Source organism: Geotrypetes seraphini, chromosome 1 (genome assembly GCF_902459505.1).
Source record: "Geotrypetes seraphini chromosome 1, aGeoSer1.1, whole genome shotgun sequence".
Taxonomy (NCBI): Eukaryota; Metazoa; Chordata; class Amphibia; order Gymnophiona; family Dermophiidae; genus Geotrypetes; species Geotrypetes seraphini.
Window position 1 is genome coordinate 508,391,064 of NC_047084.1, and position 25,487 is coordinate 508,416,550.

Genomic DNA, 25,487 nt, shown 5'->3' on the forward strand with positions numbered 1-25,487 from the left:
CACCCAGACAAAAAGCTAAATATATGGAGAAGACATGTCAAATAATGGAATACCATTCAATAAACTCATTCAAACCATGAGGCTGTACAGTTTGAAGTTCAAAAATCCAATATTGTTTTTGGAGTTGCATTTTATAACCACCCTCATTTCTAGTGCACCCTCCTACCAATCCTTCAGGAAATTTATCTCTTTGATAAATTTCTCAGACCCCTCCCTACCTTGTTACATCCCTGAAATACCTGCTGTATCTCTGACATATTTCCGGTTATACCCAACCTCTCTCAACCCACTAATATAATTGAAATTTATTCCAGTGTACTTGACAATTCTTCCTGTAACATCGCTGTATATGTACAGTCTCTTCCTCTGTAAACGCTCTGAACTGCTTGTGGTATTGTGGTATACAAAATAAAGTTATTATTATGATCAGGAACTTTTTCAATGATAAACCATTCGAGATCAGAAAAAGTGTGTTGGTTCTGTTGGCAATGAGGAACAATAGGAGAAGTGAGAGAGACAGTATTTACACGACTCCTATGTTCGATCAGTCTAGTTCTCGTGACCCTTTTTGTATGCCCCACATACACAAGGGCACATGGACAAATTATGATGTAAATGACCCAGGCTGACCTGCAATTCAGGGTCGATTTAAAACAGTGATCTCAAACTCAAACCTTTGCAGGGCCACATTTTGGATTTGTAGTTACTTGGAGGGCCGCAGAAAAAATAGTTAATGTCTTATGAAAGAAATGACAATTTTGCATGAGGTAAAACTCTTTATAGTTTATAAATCTTTCCTCTTGCCTAAGTCTTAATAATAATATTGTCATTTATAGCTAGAGACATATGATCAAGAAACTTTTATTTTACTTTTGTGATTATGATAAACATACCGAGGGCCTCAAAATAGTACCTGGCGGGCCGCATGTGGCCCCCGGGCCGCAAGTTTGAGACCACTGATTTAAAGTGTAACTTTTTAATGTGCTTGGGTTCATCCACTTCTTACACTCCAAAGTATTAATGCACATGTCACACGTTCCACATGCTGAATGTTGTCCCGTAGTATTAAAAGTTTTAGCTTCAGCCTGGCATTACCTTCAGTTTCTGGGCCGATGGTGGCCACCCTGGAGGTAGTTACCTCTCCAGTTTGCTCTGCTCTCCTGATGGATGATCTTGGTAGCTCCAGACTGGCTTTGGTATGCAGATCTTGTGCATCTCCATTGAGACAGATACCTCAAAGCTACCGGTGCATGTTGGTTCTATCAGTAAGGATCCAATTCCCATGAAGAACCAAGATTGCTTTGAATTTACAGTATGACTATTAAGCGCATGGCCTTGACCCACAATGGCCATTCTGAGGTAGTCAGTGCTACTCCTCTTCGAGCCAAGAAGCAGTTGGCGTTTGCGGCCTATGCTAAGGCCTGGAAGACTTTCCAGGTCTGGTGTACCAAAGATCAGGTTGAGCCTTTCACAGTGCCCATTCCTGGGATCCTGGCATTCCTTCAAGCCTGATTAGAAAAGGGCCTAGCAGTGGCGTCTCAAGTAGAGAGTTGTGCATGGACAGAAATCAAACCCATTCCTGCTGGAATCAAATCTATCCCCACCCGTCCCCACTGCAATCAGATCTGTCCCCACAAGTAATTTCTTCCGTTCCCGCCTGTCCCCATAAACTTCAGAAGTAGTTATTTCATTGAATTATGCTACTTAATTAGAGTCTCTGGAGAGACTCATTTACAAATAAGCAAAGACATTTTATTAATTTGGAAACATTAATTGGGAAGAATACATATTTTGTAAATGGGTCTCTGTCAGAGCCTCTAATGTAAATATAAATACTCCAGTTGATGAGGACCCTCAAGCTGTCAGCTGAAGATTTCCACTCAAGGTGGCCAAAAATACCTTTTATCAAGTTTGGCAGGCAACAGCTTCCTTAAGTCACAGATGCTGGCACCTCAATGGCTCAAGGATGCTGCTAGCGATGGCTATACTTGGTAGAAGGGAGTCCAGCTACATCAAGGGTCAGCTGAAGAAATAAAAATAGAAATGCATTTCCTTTTCTGTTGAACAGAATACAAAGATATCTGCTATATACATTTCCCAAAGTTAATATATTTAAGTCAATAAATTCCTTTTTTACTTTTGTTGTCTGGAGATTTATTTTTCAATCAAGTTGGTTCCAGTTTCTCTTTTTTCTGCTTTACTGTCTTCTGCATTTCTTCCTCTCTCTCCTCCACCTCCATGTGCAACATTTTTCTCTCATTGTTCACCATCTCTTTCTTATTCCCTCCCTTACTGTAAAGGGATCCATGGCACATATCTCCCACCCCCTTTACTGCCAAGTTCAACATTTCTCCCTCTCTCAACCCCTGGCTGCTGTACAGCATTTTTTGTCCCTCCCCACCAGCCCCATGTCCAATATTTCTCCTTCTACCAACCCTCTCCAACATGCTGCATCTCTTCCTCCCTTCCCTCCACCACCATGTTCAATTTTCCGCTGTTGCATCCCTTTCCATCTATCTCACCCTTCCCTCTCCACCACAATATCCAATATTTCTCCCTCCCTCTTCTCCACCACTGTCATATCCTAACAATTCTCTGTCTTCCTTTTTTTCCATATACACCATCTCTTCCACTCCACGCACCTATGTCTCAACAGCATCTCTTTCCCTCCCTCCACCCCCAGTCCATGCAGAATATGTTCTTCCCTCCTCCCCTCCCCTCACCCCCCGGTGGGATCCTGTGGCACAACCTCTCTTTCAAACTCCAGACTCCCCCACCTCCTCTCTGGCCGCTGTAATTTTAAATCTTCGGGCAGTGGCAATTAGGTGAGCCGGCTGCCATTGGCCTGCCCTGAAATTCTTCATTGTGCAGCAACTGCCTGTTCCCATGTAAGTTGGACACTGCAGAATGAAAGCTTCCAGGGCAGGCCAACAACAGCAGGCTCATCTTGTTGCCGCTGCTGGCTTCCTGAAGACTTAAAATTATAGCAGCCGGGGAAAAGGTAGATAGGGGGAGTCAGGAGAGCCGTAATTAACTCTTGTGACCTCCAGCCGCCAATTTTTTTTAGTGGGGAGGACATGGCCCCTGTGCCCCCTATTCCAACACCTATACTTACTACACCCCCCCCTTCAGCCCATGCAGCATCTTTTCCCCTTCCTTCCCACATGGCTCCAGTGGGTGAACTACCTTCCACCGGGCCAGCCACACGTGTTCTCTTCAGGCTATAGCAGCATTCCTTCCTATACATGGCTGGTGGCTAACCTGGAAGCCTTCCCTCTGAAGCTTTTTATGTCAGAGGGAGGGCTTCCTCTTGATGCAAAACGCGTCAGAGGGAAGGCTTCTGGGTTAGCTGCCAGCAGCGTGTAGGAAGAGAGCGAGTATAGCTGGACCTGGAGAAAGGTAGTACACCATTCTCATGGATCCCTGCGAGTCTGGAGGGGATCTCCGCGGGATCCCAATTCTTCCCTTTTCTGTAAAGCTCTCTTCTTTCAAGGTCCAGGTGGTGGGCCTCTCATTCTTTTAGGTTTGAGGAAGAGAACAATCTCTTGCAACCCTGATGTGACCTGGGTTTTGAAGGGAGCTCTCATGTTGCAACCTCCTGTATGCCGGCCTTTTCTGTCTTTGAATCTTAATATCGTTCTGAAAGGTCTGTCTAAGCCTCCATATGAGCCTCTCCACAACGTGTTTCTTCTGGACCTCAAGGTGAAGATGGTGTTCCTGGTTGTAATAGTCTCTGCAAGATGGATATTGGTCTTGCAGGCTCTTTCTTGCAGAGAGCCTTTCCTAAGTATCTCGGAGGCTGGGATTTTTGTGTACACTTCTTTCCTACCGAAGGTTATGTCAACTCTTCATGTCAACCAAGAGGTTTGTTTACCCGCTTTTTATTCTACAGAATCGAACAAGCAAGATGAGATATCACAGAAGCTAGATGTGCGAAGAGTTTTACTCTACTACCTGGAAAGGACAAATGATTCTCGCCTTTCTGACCATATTTTTGTGCTAACTAGTCAGTCCAAATTAGGCAGACCAGCTTCCAAAGCGTCTATCACCAGATGGATATGCATGGCAATTTCATCAGCATACATTAGCTGTGGCAAACAGCCACCTATATCTGTCAAAGCTCATTCAACCAGAAGTATGGCATCTTCATGGGCGGAGTCCTAGGCAGTTCCTCCTGAAGAGATCTGTTGAATAGCTACTTGGTCTACTCTCCATACCTTTACAAAGTTCTAAGAGTAGATGTGGCTGCTCAAGAGGATACTGCTTTTGGGTCCTGTCTTGTGGGCAAGTTCATCTGTCCCTCTCTAGATGTCTGGCACTGCTTTGGTATATCACCTAATGTACTGACTCTTGTGTATGTGTAACAGAATGAAAGATTAGGTTTTTACCTGGTTAATCTTATTTCTGTTAATATATACAGGAGTCTGTACAGCCCGCCCTGTAAAATTTGCAACTCTCCTGCCTTCTTCCTTTGGACAACTCTGCAGTCCAGAAATGGAGTTCTTTCTCCAGTCAGTTGGATGAACATTTATTAATAGATTGAAAATTCAATAATGCATTTGTTGAGCTTTGCAGTTCCTTATGTGTTAGTGCTAGTTGCACACAGCAATTTGGATTATTTATACATCTGTATTGCCAGTTCATTATCTAATTCTTTTTTATGAATTACAGAGCAGAACAGAAGTGTATGGTTTCTCTGGGGAGGTTCCTTGTGACTCCTCTTTTCTCCTGTTACAGTGGAGCTTGACTACTTTGGTACAAATTGAAGAGGGAGCTATACTCCACTGGTAAAGGAGGAGGAACTGAAAGATGAGATTTGACATCCTTCTGCAAATGGTTCATAAGCATGGATTGCTCAGCTATTGTATGAACTCCTGTGTATATTAACAGAAACAAGATTATCAAGGTAAAAAACTAATCTTTCAATTCAGTATCTTCATTTCAATAGCACCAGCAGCAGATGTATCCAGAAACAAGTGAACTTAGCCCTATTGGATGTACAGCCTTCTGGCCAACTAGTAATATCTCCAGCAGGAAGGTGGATGAGTTTCTCAAAGCTCCTGGTTTCTGCTTGTTAACCCCTGTCCAGGCCATGGTCAGTTGAGCTGAGGGGTGTTCTGGCTAAGCAGTGCCAGCTTTAGGGGTTATACTTGGTTCCCCCAGGTCCCTTCCCCACCCTCCTAGGGATACACCTGGTCACCGCAGGTCCCTACCCTTCCATTCAGGTTTTTGATAATTTCTCCTTTCCCATACACTGATTTAAAAAAAATAAATAAATAAAAGGAGGCACCGATTAAGGTAAGAACTTTCATCGCTACTTTGACAAAGTGAGTCTCTGTTACCGCCAGAGGCTTTTTTCCCTGCTCCTTCAATTGACCATTTCGGTTGATTGTTTCTTTCAATTTTTTTTTATTACTGTCGGGAATTCTGCAGCATTAGTGTTGCAATTTATGGAGCAATAGACGGAGTACACGGAACTCAGATGTGCAACCATTGAACACCATTAGACCTACGGCTGGCATGCTGCACCAGCTCTTGTGTGTGAGGACATTGGTGGGTGATGTCTCACTATTTCCTGCGCAGTCTAATTGTAGCCACCTGCTGACTCCGAATGAATTGGGGTAATTGGGGCAGTGTACAATTTTATTTCAGGACTTTCCCTGGGTATTTCCCTCTCTTTATGCTGCAAGAGCAGTTGGTGAGTGTTTCTTTAAATATTTAATTATTGTCGGGGTCAGTAAGACTCCGGAGCTCATGGCAACAGAAGGGGTTAAAAGATGTTCATGGAGCAACAAACGAACACCAGCAGCAGTTGGCTTGGCAGCTGGTCTGAGTCACCGACTGAGGAGAGTTTGATGGCGGGTGAGAGAGCAATGCTTGCACTTAACGCTGTCTCCTGTGGCCATTTTGAAAAGCACATTGGCTTACTACCATGGATCAGGACTCAGCTCTTCTTCCTGCAGGTCCATGATTGCCTGTTCAATTAGATATGTGGTGGGTCATCAGGTTTCTGTGACAGTTCTGGCTCCCTCCCCCCTTAACTTTCCAGCTCAAAGAAAGCGGCTTTGGCTTCTTGCATAGTCACTTCGATTTTAAAGAACAGGGAAATGCTGTGCGCTCATTCAGAGCACCCAGGGTAGTTATTTCATGGAGAGAAGTTGTCTGGGTATCTCCTAAGGCACTACAGGCTCTTTCTATTTTTGCCACGGACTCTGCACAAACTTGATCTTCCAGGCAGAAGCTTATATGGAGTGCTTGGCTCACTGCTTTGGAGTGAGTGATGTGGAGCTATTTTGTCCTCGTGGGCTTCTAGCGTAGTGTCACGGGGTTCCCTCCTTATCTACAGGTTGTCTGTGGTGTTCGGCTGCAGGGACATCTGATTATAACATCTTGATATGATATCATCAACTATCTTTAAGCTGATGAGGCTCAATCAATTTTCAGTAGCATCATAGGAGGATAGAGGTCTAGAAACTTATCGCACCCAGGATCCAGTTCCAATATAGCTCCTTAGCTTCTCCTAGGCTCTTTAGACACTTCTTCTGGTTTGGGTAGCGTGTCTGGTTTTCTCTTCAACCAGCACAATGTATTTCCTAGGGTTTGGATGGTGAGCTCATCCTTAATGCAGTGCTGATTCAGCATGCCTCCCTTTTCTGCTGCTAGTGACAGTGGAGGTGTAGCCCAAGGGTAGGGCAGTGGTCTGAGGATGAGGGGATTGAGTTTATTTCCTAATGCAGTGCCTTGTGACACTGACTAAATAACTTAAAACTAATTTGTCCCAGGCACAAATAAGTTCTTGTGTGTGTTCTGTAGACCACTTTGATGATAACCTCAGAAAGAGGGTATATCAAAGACTACCCTCATGACCTTACACTGCTAGTGATGGCCGTACTTTTGCACTACTAGTAGCAGCCTCTATATTCTTCTTTATTTATTTAGATTTTTATCCCGTCCTCCCAGTAGCTCAGAACGGTTTACAAGTGAATTGGACATACAAGATTATACAGTAGATTTAAATACTTGGACATACGAGACTGTGCAGCAGTTTAGATATAGGGACTATACAGCAAATTAAGAACAGTAAGTTAAATATAAGTAGTTTAGTTTGATACAAGTTATTTGAGTATAGGCTGAGAGTGGACTATACAGAAATTTAGGCAGAAGATTAGAATGGAGAAAGAAGGGTAGAGGTGGGGTTTAAGGGGGTTGGGTGTAGACTGAAGGTGACCTTTAGTTGAAGAGGAGGGTCTTTACCATTTTCCGGAATGTCATTAGTGAGTTCTGTAGTCTGAGTTGAGGGGAGAGTTGGTTCCAGAGTTGGGGAATGAAGTGGCTATAGGAGCGTTTGCGGGCAGTTTCTGAGAGGAGGGACCTTCCGGGGGGAATGCATAGGCGTATCTCTGTTTCTGAGTGGAGGGTGCAGGTGGGGATGTAGATGGGTAGCTTGGATTTTATGTAGGAGGGGGTGGTGGCATAAATTCATTTGTGTGCTATTGCCAGGGCCTTGAATGCACAGCGTTGTCTAATTGGGAGCCAGTGTTCAGCGCGGAGTGCTGGGGAGATGGGATCATGGTAGTTGAGGCTGTGTAGGAGGCGGATAGCTGCAGTTTGGACCCGTTGGAGGCGCTTGAGATCTTTTTTAGTTATTCCATTAAATAGGGAGTTGTAATAATCCATTCTGGAGAGGACATATGCGTAGAGGAGTTGGGCTAGGTCAGGTGTGGAGATGTAGGGTTTGATCCTTCTCAGTTGGTGGAGGTAGTAGAAGGAGGTAGAGACTACTTGGGATATGTGGGTGGATAGGGATAGGTGTCCGTCTAAGGTTATTCCTAGGCTGCGTACTTGATCTGTTGCCGTTAGTAGAGTGGAGTCCCATGATAGTGTTGGCCGTGTGTATTTGGTGTTTTTTTTCCTGATACATAAGAGTTCGGTCTTAGAGGCGTTCAGTTGTAGTTTGTTTGTCATCCAGGTTTTCATGTCAGAGAGGCAGTGTTGGAGGTTAGCAATTTGGGACGATTGGTTTTCGCCTAGAGAAAGGAGCAGCTGGATGTCATCGGCATAGGAGTGGATTTTAATGTTATAACTTCTGTGCTATATCAATGACAAATCTGATGTAGAGGTTGAATAGGAGGGGGATAGAAGGGCGCCTTGGGGAACGCCATATTTGATAGGCTTGGGGTTAGATTTGTGCGTCCCTAGTAGGACAGTTTGGGTCCTTTGGTGGAGGAAGGAGGTGAACCATAGGAGGGCAGAGTCCTTGATTCCAAGGTCATAGAGTCTGGATATGAGGAGGTGGTGGTCGACCGTGTTAAAGGCAGCACTGAGGTCAAGTAGGACTCGTAGGGCATCGCTGCCCTTGTCGCGTATTGACCAGCTGTCATCGATGATAACTAGGAGTACTGACTCTGTGCTGTGGCCTGTTCGGAAGCTGGATTGAGCAGGGGACAGGGCCGCTTGTTCTTCTATGAAAGGGTGTAGTCGGCGGAGCACAATTCGTTCTAGGAGTTTGGAGACAAATGGGAGGTTGGAGACCGGGCGATAGTTGCTGGGTTCGTTAGGGTCAAGGGTGGGTTTTTTGAGAGTGGGTTTGCTAATAGCTGATTTCCAGCTTAGGGGAACTGTCCCTGTGGAGAGGGAGGTGTTAATGATGGGGAGGATGGATTCTGCCATGGCGTCTTCTGTGGACAGCAGGAGGCTGGATGGGCAGGGATCGAGGATGGTGTTGGAGGGTTTGAGTTTTCTCAGGGTCTCGAGAACCTCGGCATGGGTGGCCATATCAAGTTGGGGGAGAGTGGTAGAGGATGGGGTATTTGGGTTAGGCTAGGGGTGTGCAGGAGTGGGGTTGGTGTTGGTGTCAAGATTGTTGCGAATGGTTTGTGCTTTGGACTGGAAGAAGTTCGAGAGAGTCTCACTATCAAGTTCTGTTTGGTTGTTGTGGCTTTTTCCTTGGGCACTGGTGAAGAGTTGGTTTGTGAGGGTGAATAGTTGTTTGGATCTAGCAGGGGCTAATTGTAGGAGGCAAGAGTAGTAGGCTTTCTTCGCTACTAGGATGGCAGCTTTGTAGGTGATGGATGTGCTTTTCCAGTGGGTTTTGGTTTCTGAATTTGGGTGTTTGATCCAATTCCTTTCTTCTTTCCTCAGAGATCGTTTTATGGATTGGAGGTCACTGGTGTACCAGGGAGCAGGTGTTTTATTGGTGGTTATTCAAGTTGTTTTTGTCTGGGCAAGGCTGTTATAGAGGGATTGGATGTTGGAGTGCCACGTGGAAGCTGCTAGGTTGAGGGAGTGGGGATGTTGGGTGCAGGCTTCATTCAGGGTGCGAATGCCTGCGGCCATGGCTGGAGGGCTGACTGAGTTAGGGAGTTGGCGTAGGGTGGGAGGGTTAGGGTCTTTACGCGAGGCTAGGGTAGTTTTGAGTGGGAGTTGGAATTCAATGAGGTGGTGGTCTGACCATGGGACAGGTGTGGTGTAGATTGTTTGTTGGTGCTCTGCAGTTGGGTCTCTGAGAGTGAAGATTAAGTCTAAGATGTGCCTACTGAGTGTGTAGGGGTGGTTATAGCTTTATGAAATCCCAGGTCGGTGAGGGACGAGAGGAAGCTGTCTCTTTGTCCTGAGGTGTTGGGGTAGTCTGGGAAATTGAAATCTCCCAGGATGGTCACTTGTTTGTGGGAGATGGACAGTTCGGTGATGAATTCGAGGAGGGTCTCTAGGGTATCTGTTGGGGAGTTGGGGGCTCTGTAGAGGAGTATGAGGGCGATTTTGTGTTTGTGGCCTATGGTGAAGGCAAGAGCTTCTAGGGAAGTAATGTTGATAGAGTTTATCAGTTTTGGTGTGATGGAGGTCTTAATGATGGTAGTCACTCCACCTCTTTTCCCAGAGGTACGTGAGCAGGTTAGGGCCTGGTAGCCTGGAGGACATAGTTCGCCTAGTGCTATCCCATCATTGCCTTGGAGCCAGGTTTCAGTGATCATGAGGGCGTCCCAAGTCTTGTCATGGATGAGGTCGTGTAGGAGGAAGGTCTTGTTGTTAACTGATCTTGCATTGATGAGTGCCAGTTTGAGAGTATTGCTGGTGGGGGCTGGTGAGGAGGGTAGAATGGGGATGAGGTTGGCAGGGTTCCTGGTGTGGTTTTTTTTGTGCTGGGAGGTAAGATCACCGTATCTGCCTTGGCCTGTAATGATGGGGATGGTGAATATAGTATCGTAAGGAGTGTTGGGGATGTGGTAGGAATGGAGGCGGGGAAGAGGGTGGTTTGAAAAGTGGTGGGAAGGGGGGTGGCCTGGAGAGTTGGGGGCATGATAAATGTTGAGATCTCCTTAAGAGTTACCCAGGGACAGCTTCCTTGTAGTCTCCCTTGAAGTACCTTCCTTTACACTTGATGGCAGCCTTCTCGTATATTTCATGATAGTGGCGTTTTTCTTTACTGCATGGTTCTAGCGTATGTGTAAGCTGCATGATACCAATATTTAGGTCTGCTGCATGAGGATGGCCTAGAGAATGACATGGTGATAGAATTTGTCACCATCCCGTCCCTGTGGAAAACCATCTCCATGCCATTCTTTAAAGAGAGAGGAAAGAATCAAGAGTATGAATGGGCAAAACCACTGATTTTGAAGCCTTGCATTGAAGAATGCTGGTGTAGAAGGGCTGAGGTTGAGATAGACTCTAAAGAATGGCATGGAATGGTTTTCCATGGTTATCTGCAGGGACACTGGCATCCTTATGTCACAGGGTGAAAGCATCTTTATGAGCTAAATGGGAGCCATACCTTTCAGCAAGGTCAGGTTGGCACTTTCTTCTTTCCACTGTATAGTGGCGGCAGCTTTGCTGCTGCATACTATAGTCATTCTGCAATGCTAATCATGGCTAGTACGCTGAGTCCGCAGGGCCAGCACGTGCATCAGGCCCAAAACAGTGTTCTTCAACCGCCGGTCCACGATGCGCTCAATGCGGCATTATCTTCAAGCCAGCTCCCTCTTCCTAACTGATTCAGTGCACAAAGCCACGGGCAGTGGCTCCTACAGGCATCCTGCGCCTGAACCAGAAACCTTCTCTCTGACTTTGCAACATCAGAAGGAAGGCTTCCAGATGAGGCACAGGACGTGCAAGGTGCAATTAGTACTATTATGGGGGCGGTGTCTGGGGTGGAGATTGGGTAGAGATGGGCGGGGTCTGGCCCACGACTTAGCCCAGTTTCTTCAACGGACTGATGCTGGTCCACAGAATAATTCTTTTATTTCTGCCGGTCCATAGGTGTAAAAAGTTGAAAAACACTGGTCTAGATGATTTTCCTGGGTTCTTTTAGCATTAGTCCTTGGTTATCCGCAGGGACGCCGACATCCTTATGCATACTTGGTTTCTGGGTGCATTTTCTTTCTCGAGTTTCTCTCTGTTCAATGCTTCCTCACACTCCTGTTTCGGGAACTCTGACTGTATGCCTGTGCAGTTCCAGGAACTGTTTTTTTGCTACTTTGTCATCTCATCTACTGTGTTTTGGGTCAGGTTCTATTGTTGTCTGCATGGCTTTCCCTATTGCACAATATCTTAGTAAAGTATACAGTAGATGGCAGTGGATATAGACCTACACTGTCCATCTGGTCTGCACAACAGGGTAAACTCAAGATATGATGTGTTGCTATATATCCTTACTGGATCTTGATTTGTCTTGGCCATTTTTTCAGGGCACAGAAATATTTACATGACTACACTTTTACAAAGGCGAACTAAGCGTTTTAGCGCACGCTAACCACACGCTAAATGCTAATGCGTGCATGTTAGTCTATGGATGCGCTAGCGTTTAGCGTGCGCTAAAATGGCTAACACGCCTTTATAAAAGAGGGGGTAAGTAACCTTAAGCTGATGATATTTAAATCAATCTATACTTATGTGGATAATAACTTTTATGGTTTGGGCCTAAATTGGGCAATTTACCTTCATCTGTTTCTTTGACTTCTAGTGCATTGTTGAATATTGAATTCTCATCTAGAATATTGGAATTTGTGCTTGATTCCTCACTTTCGTTTGAATGTCAGATCAATAATCTCATGAGACAATGTTTTTTGAATCTTCGCATGCTGAGGAAAGTTTGTAGTCTGTTTCATCAACAGCATTTTGCCACTTTGGTCCAATCTATTGTACTGGCACAATTAGATTACTGTAACTCTCTTTATATGCATCCTTGTCTAAAGGCAGCTTGAAGAGGTTGCAGCTAGAGAATGACACGGGGACCGTTTACCGTGGTAAACCATGGTCATTGCAGTAAATCCGCAGGAACTGAGACATTTGCAACTGGCTTACCGCAGGAATTGGGGACAAGACCTTTCACCGCCCCGTGAGAACGGGGACAAGACCTTTTATTGCCCCATGGGAGAAGTGAAAAGTCTTGCTTCTGTGGTAAAAAAAAAATTGTGCCCATGTCAGACTCGGCATATCCTCCCCAGCTGCTCTTGCGCCTATTTTACCTTCAGGAGCCAGCCATGCCACAATGAAGACGGAAGGAACCCAAAACCAAAGCCTGAGACCAATGTGATTTGAAGAATAAAATTACCAGACAACAAAAAGTAGAAACAAATTAATTTATTTTATATTTTGTGATTAAAATATTTCGGATTTCATAAATCGATCAAGATATAGCCATGGGAGTTTTTTGGGCGGAAACTTGAGAGGAGAATCTAGAAATTCTGGAAATATGGCGTGGCTATATCTTGATCGATTTATGCAGTCTAACTCTCCTACATGACCACTCTGCATCTATCCATCTATTCCTGTTTCCTTTTATTCCTTCTCTCTTTCTTTACTTTATTACTTTCTTCCAATAATTACATCTTCTGATTCAGTAGTTTTACGTATATTGATACCTCAGTTAGCAGAGATTAGTTAAATAGTTTAATAACATACGGTTGTATTGTAATTGGTTCATATTTTCTTTGTATTGTATTACAAAATTCAATAAAAATTTTGAACTGAAAAAAAAAATTCAGATTTGAAATATGTATCCTGCTAAATCTGGTAGTAGACATAACTGGGGACCGCAAAGCCCAAGCTGTGCTTCTTTAGCTTCCAGCTGGCTTAGGGCTCTCTCTCTCTCTCTCTCTCTCTGACCAGGGGGCAGTTGCCCTAGTTGCACTCCCCTAACACTATTCCTGCCATGTGTGACTGAAGTATTCTGTTAGTTTGATTTTTCTATGTAGCATTCTGTAGTAATTTGGTTTGTTCAGTTTTCACAATAGAGGAGGGGATATTTGTGAAAGGGAGCAGAGACAGGGGTTTTGTTGATCCTTGCTCTGTATTTGTATTTTAAAAATGACAATTATACAGAATATTGTCTCTTTTTATACTTTAATAAAAATAAGTTCAGTATAAAATCATAACTATTCGAGGCTTGTGAGGTTGGGATCTGACAGTTTGCGGGGACGGGGACTGAGATTGTGGGGATGGGGCAGAAATGGGGACTGAGCTTGCGGGGCAGGGATGGGGACGAGCTCACGGGGACGGGGCGGAAATGGTGATAAATATTTTCCCTGTGTCATTCTCTAGTTGCAGCTGATTCAAAATATAGCTGAGGGCTCTTCATTGGTTGCCAGTCCACCTTAGAATCCAATTTAAATGTGCAAGCACAGTATTCAAAATTTTGAACGGAATATTCTTGCCTCTAGTCCCCATTTCCTTTAATCGCTATGTACTATAAGATCAAGAACTGTTTATTTGTACAAATTTTCTTTTCCCTCAATCAAGGGAATAAAATTACTAGGCTTTGCCTCTCGCTCCTTTGCATTTACCCTTACTTCTATCTGGAATGAACTACCAGTTGAGATCAGAACCATTTTTCTCTTTACTCTTTTAGAAAACACCTAAAGTCTTTTCTTTTTTCAAAAATTGTTACATAAATTATTTCACTTGAGGAATCAGATATAAACCTCTTCTCATGTAAACCAAGTTGAGCCACTATTGGTTAGAGGATGATCCGGTATATAAATTGAAAGTTTAGATTAGATTAGATTAGATTAGGAAATCTGCACGGCACTACCTTTCTGTTCAACCACGATCAGTGCATAGACCCTAATGGGCTGCCTGATACTAGTTGCATCTCAGTTGTGTTGCCAACTAATTTCAACTAAGCTTGCTTGATTTCATTCCGGATTCCTTAGCTGCTTCTCTACAGCTAAGTTAGCAGCCTTCTCTAGGACTCTGTTGATAGTCGTTGATATAGCTTGGGCAGCTTTGACTGCTTGTTTTTCTGCTTCTTTCAGATTCCTCATGGTACATATTGCTAGAGCTGTTGCAAGTAAATATAGATTACTTAGTTGTACCGGTTAACCTATTTAGGAGGGTGTAAATATACCATACTTAGTTAGAATGGTTAACTGTAATCTTGTGTAAACATAGTATACATCAGGGGTCTCAGTCCCTCCTTGAGAGCTGCAATCCAGTCGGGTTTTCAGGATTTCCCCAATGAATATGTATGAGATCTATGTGCATGCACTGCTTTCAATGCATATTCATTGGGGAAATCCTGAAAACCCGACTGGATTGTGGCTCTCAAGGAGGGACTTTGAGACCCCTGGTATACATATATATTAGTGTAATAATGCAGATGCAAACACGATACCCTAGCCAAGCAGCTAGGAGGCTGACTACAATCACAGTGGAATCCATATGAATCTGTATTTTAAAAACATTAGGATGTCTTTGAAAATCACTCTGCATTGGCTCCCTAGTCATTAGTAGCAGTATAGAAGATTCAAATAAAGATAAAGACCTTCTACTACAGTTTTTTCATAAGTGTGTTCCTTCGATCTTTTGAGGTCTTTCCAGTCTTACACTTTATGCAGACCTCCTTTTTTGAAGGTGCCTGAACTTCCTAGTCTAGCATGGCTCTTCCTTAGGTCATGATCCTTCCCCTGCCATCTACAGGCTTGCTAATTGTTATGGGCCTATCATCCTGTGTCTGCTTTCCCTGTATCTAATCTCTATAGCAGGGGTAGGGAACTCTAATCCTCGAGAGCCGTATTCCAGTCGGGTTTTCAGGATTTCCCCAATGAATATGCATTGAAAGCAGTGCATGCAAATAGATCTCATGCATATTCATTGGGGAAATCCTGAAAACGACTGGAATACGGCTCTCGAGGACCGGAGTTCCCTACCCCTGCTCTATAGTAATTGGTTCATGTTTTCTAGATGTATAATGTATTCCATACATAATTCTTGCTCTAGTCATTAGCCATCTTCAGTATTTCTAGATCAGGGGTCTCCAAAGTATGGTCCGCAATATGATTTTATCTGGCCCACGGAAGAATTGTGCGGAAATGTGCCAATTAGACTAATTTTCCAATGAGAATCCATAAAAAACAAACAAATCACGGGGTGTTGATAGATTTCAAATGCATTAATTAAAATTGTGTTCAAAATATATTGATATTCCATATTGTGTTAATATTAATATTATTCACAACTTTATTTAATACTGAATTGTAATTGTGTACTTCGCAATATTTTTTCATACTTGGTTGGCCTTGAATGAAATATATCAAATCAAAATACAGGGCAAATTTATCTGATGAACATTTGAAGTTACTCCTTGTAATTTGTGTTTCAAAATTTGAACCTCAGTTTAATAAGATTTTTAAAAACACAAAAAGAGTTCCATCATTCACATTAATGGTTTTATTATTATAATTTCTGATGAAAATATGAGAATTTGCTGGTAGTGTTAGTCGTCATTAATATATGATAATTTAATCTCGCATACTCTGTAATTAGTTTATAAAATTTTCTGCTTTCAATAAAACTCATATCTAGAGTTGTTTATCTTTTTCTTTTTTTTTTTTTACTATGGCCCGCTGAAAAGTGCTGAAGTACCCAATGTGGCCCTCAAGGCGAAAAGTTTGGAGACCCCTATTCTAGATGATGACTTCATCATTTCCTTTAGCGCTTATATGGAATAAGCTTGCTCTTAGTTAACCTTCATACTCCCATTTGGAGGGTGCTCATGGGGTATCTTCTTGTTCCAAATGACTGTCTTTGTCCAGACCTATTATTGCTATTTCCGGGCACAGTAAAGGGGTAGTTGCTGCCTAGGCAACTGTAACCCATTAGATTTGGGAGCAGATTGTTTCAGTTTATGTGTTTTCTGTAAAACACTTTCCTTCTACTTATAGGGCCCTTTCACCAGTGCAGTGGCGCCTTCTTGGGCGAAGACTGGATGTCCAGCATAGTACCTGAAGACTGGAGGGTGGCCAACATAATGCTGATTTTAAATAGGATTCAGGAAATTATAGACCGGTGAGTCTGACGGCCCCAAGCAAAATGGTAGAGAGTATTATAAAGAAGAAAATGACAGAGCTTATACATAAGCATGGATTAATGAGAGAAAGCCAACATGGATTTAGTCAAGAGAAATTTTGCCTCACCAATCTACTGCATTTCTTTGAAGGAGTGAAAACATGTGGATAAAGGTGATCCAGTTAATGTGTATTTGGATTTTCAAAAGGCGTTTGACAAAGTACCTCATGAAAGACTTCTGAGGAAATTAGAAAGTCATGGGATAACAGGTAATATCCTATTATAAGAAAAAGATATAGCAGAATTAGAAAAGGTACAGAGAAAGGTGACAAAAATGATAAAAGGGATGGGATGGCTTCCCTATGAGGAAAAGCTATAGTGGCTAGGACTCTTCAGCTTGGGGAAGAGACGGCTTAGGGGTTATATGATAGAGGTAGAGAATGACACGTGGACAAATTTGTCCCCGTGAGTTTTGTCCCTGACCCTGTCCCATTCCTGTAAGCTCTGCCTTAACTGCACAAGCCTTGAACACTTATGATTTTAAAGTGTTTGAGGCTTGTGCAGATTAGGACAGAGCTTGCAGGAATGGGGCAGAGACAAGAAAAGAACTCTAGTCCAGGAAAATGAGTTCCCACGGGGACGGGGAAAAATTTTGTCTGTGTGTCATTCTCTAGATAGAAGTCTATAAAATACTGAGTGGAGTGGAATGGGTAGAAGTGAATTACTTGTTCACTCTTTCTAAAAACGTGTAATTAAACTCTGGAATTCGTTGCCAGAGAATGTGGTGAAATCAGTTAGCTTAGTGGGGTTTAAAAAAGGTTTGGATACTTTCTTAAAAGAGAAGTCCATAGGCCATTATTGGGGAAATCCACTGCTTATTCCTAGGATAAGCAGCATAAATTCTGTTTTACTACTTTATGTAGCTAGGTACTTGGGACCTGGGTTGGCCTCTGTTAGAAACAGGATACTGGGTTGAGATGGACTTTTAGTCTGTCTCCAGTTTGGCAATTCTTATGTTCTTATGTCTTTCATTGGATAAAATTGGTAAACCGGCTACTTGGTATTCGATGCTTGCAAAGTCCGCCACTTTCTATAAAGTTTCAATTGTTGCATAGGCAATGGATGCTTCCCTCCCTAATTGAGGACTGCTTTGCTACATCCCACTTGTCTCTGGATTTATCTGCTGCTGTTGCTAAGGAAGGAAAAATTATGTTCTTGCCTGATAATTTTCTTTATCCGAGGACAAGCAGGCAGCATATTCTCACAGATGGGCGATGTCATCCATGGATCCTGGGTACGGACAGTGCAAAAGTGTACTATCACTTTAACTTCCTAGAAGTTTCGATCGCACATGCGCGAACGCTTTCCTGCCTGATGTCGGCTTGCGGGACCATAAGTTCTTAATCTTCTGCGGAGCTAAGAAGTTGTGTTTTGTTTGGAGTGTCTCCAAGCATACAATTTTCTGCCTTTTTTGCTGCCTTCCCCTCCTTTCTTCTGCATATTTTCTGCCTTATTTTGTTTCCCTAGTAATTTAATTTGTTTTCCCCAAATTTTTTTATTTTTCATTTTTTGAGACCTTCGGGCCCCTTTTAGCCTCTTGCAGGCTGGCTGCTGCATCTATCATTTCTCGGACTCCACTTTACTCGACCTCTGCTATGATTGTGCCCTTTGACCTCACTGCAGCTATTTTTCCATTGATGTCCAAGCCTTTCAGCAGGTTTAAAAAGTGTTCTCGGTGTAACAGGGTCATCTCCATCACTGACCCACACTCCTGAACACCGAGTTGACGTATGTCTCCACTGTTCTAGTCTACAAAAGCGCTCTCTGAAGGCTAGGCTTTTAAAGCAGGAGTAGCTTTTCAGGTTCTCTTTAACAATCAACCATGCCTTCTTCTCTGTCAAAATTCAAGAACTATTTTCCAGAGGCACTGGTGTCCTGCTTGGTGTTAGCTCCAACAATACCATCGACGACTTCTCCTAAAAATGATAAGCATACCCATACATCAGCGTCTTCTCAAGCATCAAGTAAATTGATGCACATTAAACGCCAATGCAAGTTGAGGTCCCCCTTCCCTGCAGTTAGTGTTTCCTCAGAGGCATGCCTCCTCATCGAGGTCACCAACACCTCGATGCACTGCAGCACCGGCGGCACTGACAGTACCGACAACCTCTGTGGTATGGTGCAATCTTTGCAGGAGCAAATCAAATTGCTGCTTCAAAGGGAGTTGGCACTTATGTTGCATATGCAATCAGCTCTTGTTCCTCCCTCGGCTCCGTTGATACTGCCTCAGCCCGAGCATTGTTCTACCAGGGACTCCGATACCAAACCTATAACACCTCATTTAGACATCACAGTTCCTTCTCTCACTCTACATCGAATTGACATCAATAGGAGTTCTTCTAGGTCTTCCCATCGACATCAATCTTGGTCAAAATACCACTGCTCCAGGCATACCTCATCTCCTAAAAGAACAGATTATGATTCAGACCTCTTGGATCAGACATACTCCGATCAAGAACTCTCCGTTCCAGAATCCTATGATATAATATCGGATTCTAATCATCTTCCACCTAGAAGGAAGTCTCCACTGGCGAATTTATCATTCACCAGATTCATCCATCAGATGGGGCAAGCATTATCAGTAAAGATGGAATCTGAATCGGAGCCAAGAACCAAGTTATTTGATGCCTTGGATTTTGACCAAATTCCTAAGGACTGTTTAAAATTTCATTTCACAATTTCATGAAGAGATACTATGTTTAAAAATTGGGAGATGCCTCTTCTTGTACCTGTATCACTAAGAAAGCTAGACTCCCTTTACAGAGCCCAGGCATGTCCAGGGTTTGGCAAACCTCAGCTACAACATCACTCTCTCTTAGTTGAGTCTGCTCTTAAAAGATCATCCAGTACTCTTAAAAGAGTACTGGATGATCTTTTAAACAAATTAAATTACTAGGGAAACAAAATACTGGATGATCTTTTAAGAGTACTGGAGAAACTTTAACTTGTACTTCGGCGGAACGAGACCTAGGAGTAATCATCAGTGCAGACATGAAAACTGCCAATCAAGTGGAGAAGGCTTCATCTAAAGCAAAGCAGATGATGGGATGTATCAGTACAAGCTTTGTCAGCAGGAAGCCTGAAGTCATAATGCCATTGTACAGAACCATGGTGAGACCTCATCTGGAATACTGTGTACAATTCTGGAGGCCACATTACCGTAAGGATGTGCTTAGAATCGAATCGGTTCAATGGATGGCCACCAGGAGGATCTCGGGGCTAAAGGGTCTCTCGTACGAGGAGAGACTAAACAAACTGCAGCTCTACACTCTAGAAGAACGTAGGGAGAGAGGAGACATGATTGAGACATTTAAATACATTACGGGACATATCGAGGTGGAAGATGATATCTTCTTTCTCAGGGGACCCTCTGCCACTAGAGGACATGCGCTCAAACTCAGAGGCGGGAAATTTCATAGCGACATCAGGAAGTATTTCTTCACAGAAAGAGTGGTTGACCGTTGGAATGAGCTTCCAGCGCAGGTGATCGAGGCCAGCAGCGTGCTGGACTTTAAGAATAAATGGGATACCTATGTGGGTCGAACTGGAATATCGGTCGCTAGGTATAGACTTAAGAGGATGGGTCAGTAGGGTGGGCAGACTTGATGGGCTATAGCCCTTTTCTGCCGTCATCTTCTATGTTTCTATGTTTCTATTACTCGGATGTATGCCAGTGCTCCTCCTGGGAAAGAGGGCCGAACCCTGGGCAAATTTGGTTGACATCTCTACTAGAACACCATGTTAACGAGTCGTATTCTCAGCTATAATTTTTATATAACTTTCTACTTCAAACAATTAGTCAAACAGTTGGCCACCTTTGAGCAATATATTCCTGGGGAAGTCCTTTAGCAATTCCAAGATATGACCCATAATTTGCTCGAAACTAGAAAATGTATGGATAAATCAGTGTTTGATGCATTTGATGTCACTTCTAGAGCTTCAGCACTGTCTATTGCCATGTATTGCAGGTGTCCGACCTAGACCCTGATGTACAAAACTGGCTAATATCCCTTGCCTGGGAGACAAACTGGTGACAAAATTGAAGAGGTCACACAAAAAATGACCAAACATGAACAAAGTATGACAACTTTGTCGTTCTGCAAAATCTTCCAAGCCTCAAACTGCTAGAAGATACTACAACCCTAGGTATCAGCCATCATCTTACAAGAGGTGCTATTCTCAGCCAACATCCTCTTCTAGGCTTCCTCTGCAAAAGCATCCCAGACGGCAAAGATCTCAGAATACTCAAGCTCAACCACAGCAAAAATCTACTCAGTCTTTTTGACTCCCTCATTCAGACATTAGCCACTGTTCTACTGTGTTAACCTCCTCTTCATCCCATCGGAGGTCACCTCACTCATTACCACTGTTGTTAGACTCATCACAACCAACAACCGGATTTTAAAAGTCATAAAAGAGGGCTATGCTTGTCTCTGCAAAGTGCCAAACAGACCTCCAAGAAAGTATTCTTTCAACTCGCAGCAGACCTCCCTTCTTCAACAAGAACTCTCGGCCCTCCTGCAGTTGAATGCCATTGAACAAGTTCCTCCTCTTCATAGCAAGGAAGACTGGAGGACTGCGCCCAATTTTCAACCTCCATGTATCGGCTATTATAGACGCTGCAAGGAAACCATTCACACAGTACTGTTACCAGTTCAAGTGGACCCGTTCACTCTATAGTGTAACCAGCATGCTTTACTTCTAAATACGTGTTCTCTGTCATCAGTGTTGGGCTACCTCTTACATCTCTAACTCTGGTCTAAAGACCACTTTGGTGACAGTGCACCTCAGTGCCTTTCACATTCCTCTTCACAATAAACCTCTGGCTACACACCCACTGGTTTCCAAATTTATGAAAGGTTTGTTACACGCTAAACCCTCAATCAAGCTGCCTCTACTTGCTTGTGACCTCAACATTGTACTTTCAACTTTAATGAAGCCACCATGTGAGACACTGGCATCTTCATCATTCAAGTATCTAATGTGGAAAGTGGTCTTCTTAATCTGTATCACTTGCAAAGTTGAACAGAAAGAGTGAGCTTACAAGAATTGATGGATAGCATGAGCGATGGGATCTGGGGAATGTTTATAAGGTTTAGCAGATCATTTGACAAATTTTTTGAAAAGCATAGTTTTCAGTTCTTTCCTGAATGATTTGTAGTTGGTCGTCTTGGTCAGTAACTTGGAGATGTGGCGGTCTATTTTCGTTGCTCTGGTGGCTAGTAGTTCATCATATAATTTTTTGCTTTGTTTGCCTTTTAATGGGGAATGGGTGAAGAGAGCCTGTGTTCTCTTTGGTCTTGATGTTTTTTTCTGATTAGTTGATTGTTTAGGTAGATAGGTCCAGTTCCATTTAGGGCTCTGAACAGGGTGCAGTAGAATTTGAATCGTATGCGTGCTTGTGAGTTGTCTTTCATACTCATCCCAAATTCCTATCAAAAGTAATTTCTGAATTTCATCTCAATCAGTCTATAGTTCTACCTGTCTTCTTTCTAAGACCACATTCCCATCTTGATGAGGCTGCACTCCACACATTGGACTGTAAACATACTTTAGCTTACTACCTGAATTGGACAGTCTTATAGAACCTTTACTCAGCTATTCCTCTCATTTGATCCTAACAAGTTGAGAACTCTAGTTACAAAGAGAACAATTTCTACATGGTTGGTGGACTGTATCTTCTTCTGTTATGCTCGGGCTAGGCTACAGTTGGAAGGTCATGTTAGAGCAATAGCAGCCTCAGTTGCTTTTCTCCATTCCACTCCTATTGAGGACCTTTGTAAAGCAGCCACCTGGTCCTCAATACATTCTTTTCACATCCACTTACTGTCTGGAGACTCATTCCAGTTGGGATAGTCGATTTGGCCAAGCAGTTCTACAGAATTTATTCTCTGTTTAAGTGCCAACATCCTTCCATCTCTTTTGAAGTAGCTAGGGAGTCCCATCTGTTGAGAATATGCTGCCTGCTTGTCCTGGGATAAAGCACAGTTTCTTACCTGTAACACGTGTTATCCAGGGACAGCAGGCAGATATTCTCAAAGCCTCCCACCTCCCCTGGTTGGTTTCTTAGTTTTTTTTATTGAACTGATGGTCCCGTGACATAATGTCATGCGGGAGGCACTTGAGCATGCACGGTGTACGGACTGTCTCAAGACTTCTAAATAAGTTAGTGATAGTACACTTTTGCACTGTCTGTAGCGGGACTCCATGGATGACATCACCCATCTGTGAGAATATCTGCCCACTGTCCCCGGATAACACCTGTTACAAGTAACTAACTGTGCTATCCTTTAGACGCAGCAGATAAATCCAGAGTCCCACCCTGTCTCAGATATGCGTGTGGGTTTTGGAATATTTTTTTCGGTCGGTTTATTGTTCGGTTTTTGATAAGTTCTTTGGTATTCAGGAATCAGCTGTGTAGGAAGTTTTTCTGGGACCACTTGCCTAATGATTTGCGGTGAGCAATATTGGTTGGCCAGGAGGCTGTAAATCCAATAAAGCCTGAGTTCAACTCAGTACTCTATCTCCACCTGCTGGTAGATAGACACAACCGATCTCTTCTCTGGATTCATCTGTTGTCTCTGGATTCATCTGCTGGTTCTAAAGGGAAGAAAATTAGATAAGAACATAATTTTTCATTAGTCCAATCAGTTGGACTTAAGTTCTTAAAACTTGAAAGGAGCAGCAGCAAGTTATTGGAAGGAAGAGAGACATCCTGTACCACAGGAGACACTATATCAGCATCATGGGCCTATAAACTGCTGAGAGGCAGCTATTGGTGGGCATGAAAAGCTGCTTGCACTGGGATGGAGTTTGTGACAGGGAGATCCTGCCAGGAACAAAGTGTGTGTGTGTGTGGGGGGAGGGGGGGAGACTGAGAAATGAGAACACTGTTGGGGACATTGTATCATTGTCATTTGGTGGTTCACTGCCTTGTATTGGAAAAGTTGTGTGTGTGTTCGCTCCCATTTCTGGGATACAAAGTGGTTCCAGGTTAAAACTTTAGTAAAGACCAGTTGATTAAACTTTTCTGAGAGTCTTTTGGAGAGCAAAGAACAGTAGTCTGGCTTAAAAATTGACTCATGAATAATATTGCAATATATTATTTTGTACACAATACTCACACTTTTTTAAATCTATTGTAGGTGCAGATCATTGCCCCAAACCCTGATGACCCAGAGGACTTTCCTGCTTTAGCTTAAAGTGAATCACTTACCTTAATTGGCATTCCTCTGGTTGATGGATTTGGCATAGCCACAGCAAAAAGATATTGCTTATCTTTAAGGTGGGGATATGGAGTGGCACGGGGGTGGGGGAGGGGTTCTTGTATGAACTGATTGCACTTTTTTATGAGGGAGAGGATTTCAGACACAAGGGGTGAACTTAACATATCCACTGGACTCTTGCTACTGATATGAAGGTTTGTGGTATTACTTAGATTTAAAGTTTATGAATATTGTTTAGAAGAGGTACATGTATACATGGATTCTACTGAATTTGCTTGAAAGCACTGAATTAAGTGAAAATGTAAGCTAATATCCATTATTTGGATTATGTAGCGACATCTTGTAGACACTTGAAAGCTGCTTTCCATATGTTAGTGATAGACACAGTGTACTTTGAAGTATTTTATGTAGTTACAGTGATTTAGAGACTTAGAAAAAATAAAAGTGTATCTGCTTACTTCATGGGCAAGCGTTATTTTCTGCTCTCATCTTTGTTACCTACTGAAAACACAAAGGATGATGCATTTTTGATTTCATGATAGAATGCTGTTGGTATAATGTATTTCAGTTGGGCTGGTCTTAGTGTCTTTGTACAATGATTTCTCTGAGGGAAAGCAGTACAGTATATCTTCACATTTGGATGATGTCATCTAAGAGCCCCTATATGGACTCTGTCAATTCTGACGTTGGAGAGGAAGTTCTGGGCCAGCCAATTGCTATCTGGCTGGCCCGGAACTTCCTCTCTGACTTTAGAATTGACGTCCTTCATCTTCTGGAAGCTTTTGGCAAGTTAACCATGCCTGTCTTCCCACTTGCATGGATCTTGCAGGTTCTCATTAATCTGTAGAGTAGAAAGGACTCTTTTTTTTTTTTTTTTTTCTGCCGGTCCTGCTCTTTTCCCTCTTGAGTTGCATGGGACTAATTCTCTGTTTTGTGTCTCTTCCCTTTATTTTTATAGTCCCATTGGCACTTTTAGGATTTTTTTTTTTTTTGCTGTGGCTTGTGACCTTTTCTAACGCAAGTAAGCTTGTTATTTGTTAATCTTTCAGTGGATTTACTTGCATTGCAGACCATCAATTTAATTTACAGATGAGGAGGGTTTTTTTAATGCCTATGAGGTTTACCCTGCTATACCTGCCACCTGTCACTGTAGGGTAGAGGTTGGGATCTGAGGCTTTTTCCTCCTCATTTTATTGGCTGCTGTTTTCCTCTGGGCACTAGTCACAGTGCCCCTGTATTGGTGTTTGTTGTACACTTATGTACCTGTTTTGTTTCTGATGACAAGTAGAAGTGCATTTGATTATTATGTGGTTTAATATTAAGACAGGTGAGAGAGGACTTATTCAAAAGTGAAGGCTCTAGACCAGGGGTGTCTAAAAGGTCAATTGTGATAGACCAGTAGATTACGAAGGCAACGCAAGTTGATTGTGGAGCCCATCCCGGGCTCCGTAATAGAATTGCGTTGCCTTCCATTCTACCTGCTTCCCGACCGTGTAAAAAAGACGCTGAAGGGAGTTGCGGGATTTCTTTGAGAACCTGTATGCTGCTCCCTCTGACCCTCTGCTAGATGGGGGGTATATTTGGCTGGTCGGGATCTCCCGACTATTTCCGCTTCCTCTCGGGTGCAGTTGGAGGCGGAGTTTACTGCAGGGGAGATTGAGCGGGAGATCCAGGCTAGCGCTTTGGGTAAGTCTCCTGGCCCGGATGGGCTACGTAGTGAGTTTTATAAGATCTTGCGAGCTGAGGTGGCGCCTTTGTTGGCTTCGGTGTTTAACGAGGCAGTCGGATTGGGGGAGCTTCCTCGCCACTTGAATGTAGCTCAGATTATTGTTCTGTTGAAACCTGGGAAGGATTCGAATAGACCCGAGTCGTACAGACCGATCTCTTTGTTGAATTTTGAGGCTAAGCTTTTTGCTAAAG

General features: G+C 43.2%; 1 protein-coding gene across 5 annotated transcripts in view; it reads left to right on the forward strand.

Moving 5' to 3' along the window:
* Positions 1 to 24,024, forward strand: part of HABP4 (hyaluronan binding protein 4) — a 152,067-nt gene extending 128,043 nt beyond the window's left edge. For 2 of the 5 annotated variants that reach the window (XM_033957516.1, XM_033957721.1), the window contains exon 8: positions 23,487 to 24,024. In XM_033957516.1, coding sequence (XP_033813407.1) covers positions 23,487 to 23,543 — 57 coding nt within the window. In that variant the 3' untranslated portion in view covers positions 23,544 to 24,024. Of the gene's footprint in view, positions 1 to 16,157; positions 16,361 to 16,432; positions 16,453 to 23,486 lie in introns of those variants that run through there. The other 3 variants (XM_033957602.1, XM_033957774.1, XR_004540575.1) reach the window with 2 other exon arrangements.
* The last annotated feature ends 1,463 nt before the right edge of the window (positions 24,025 to 25,487 follow it).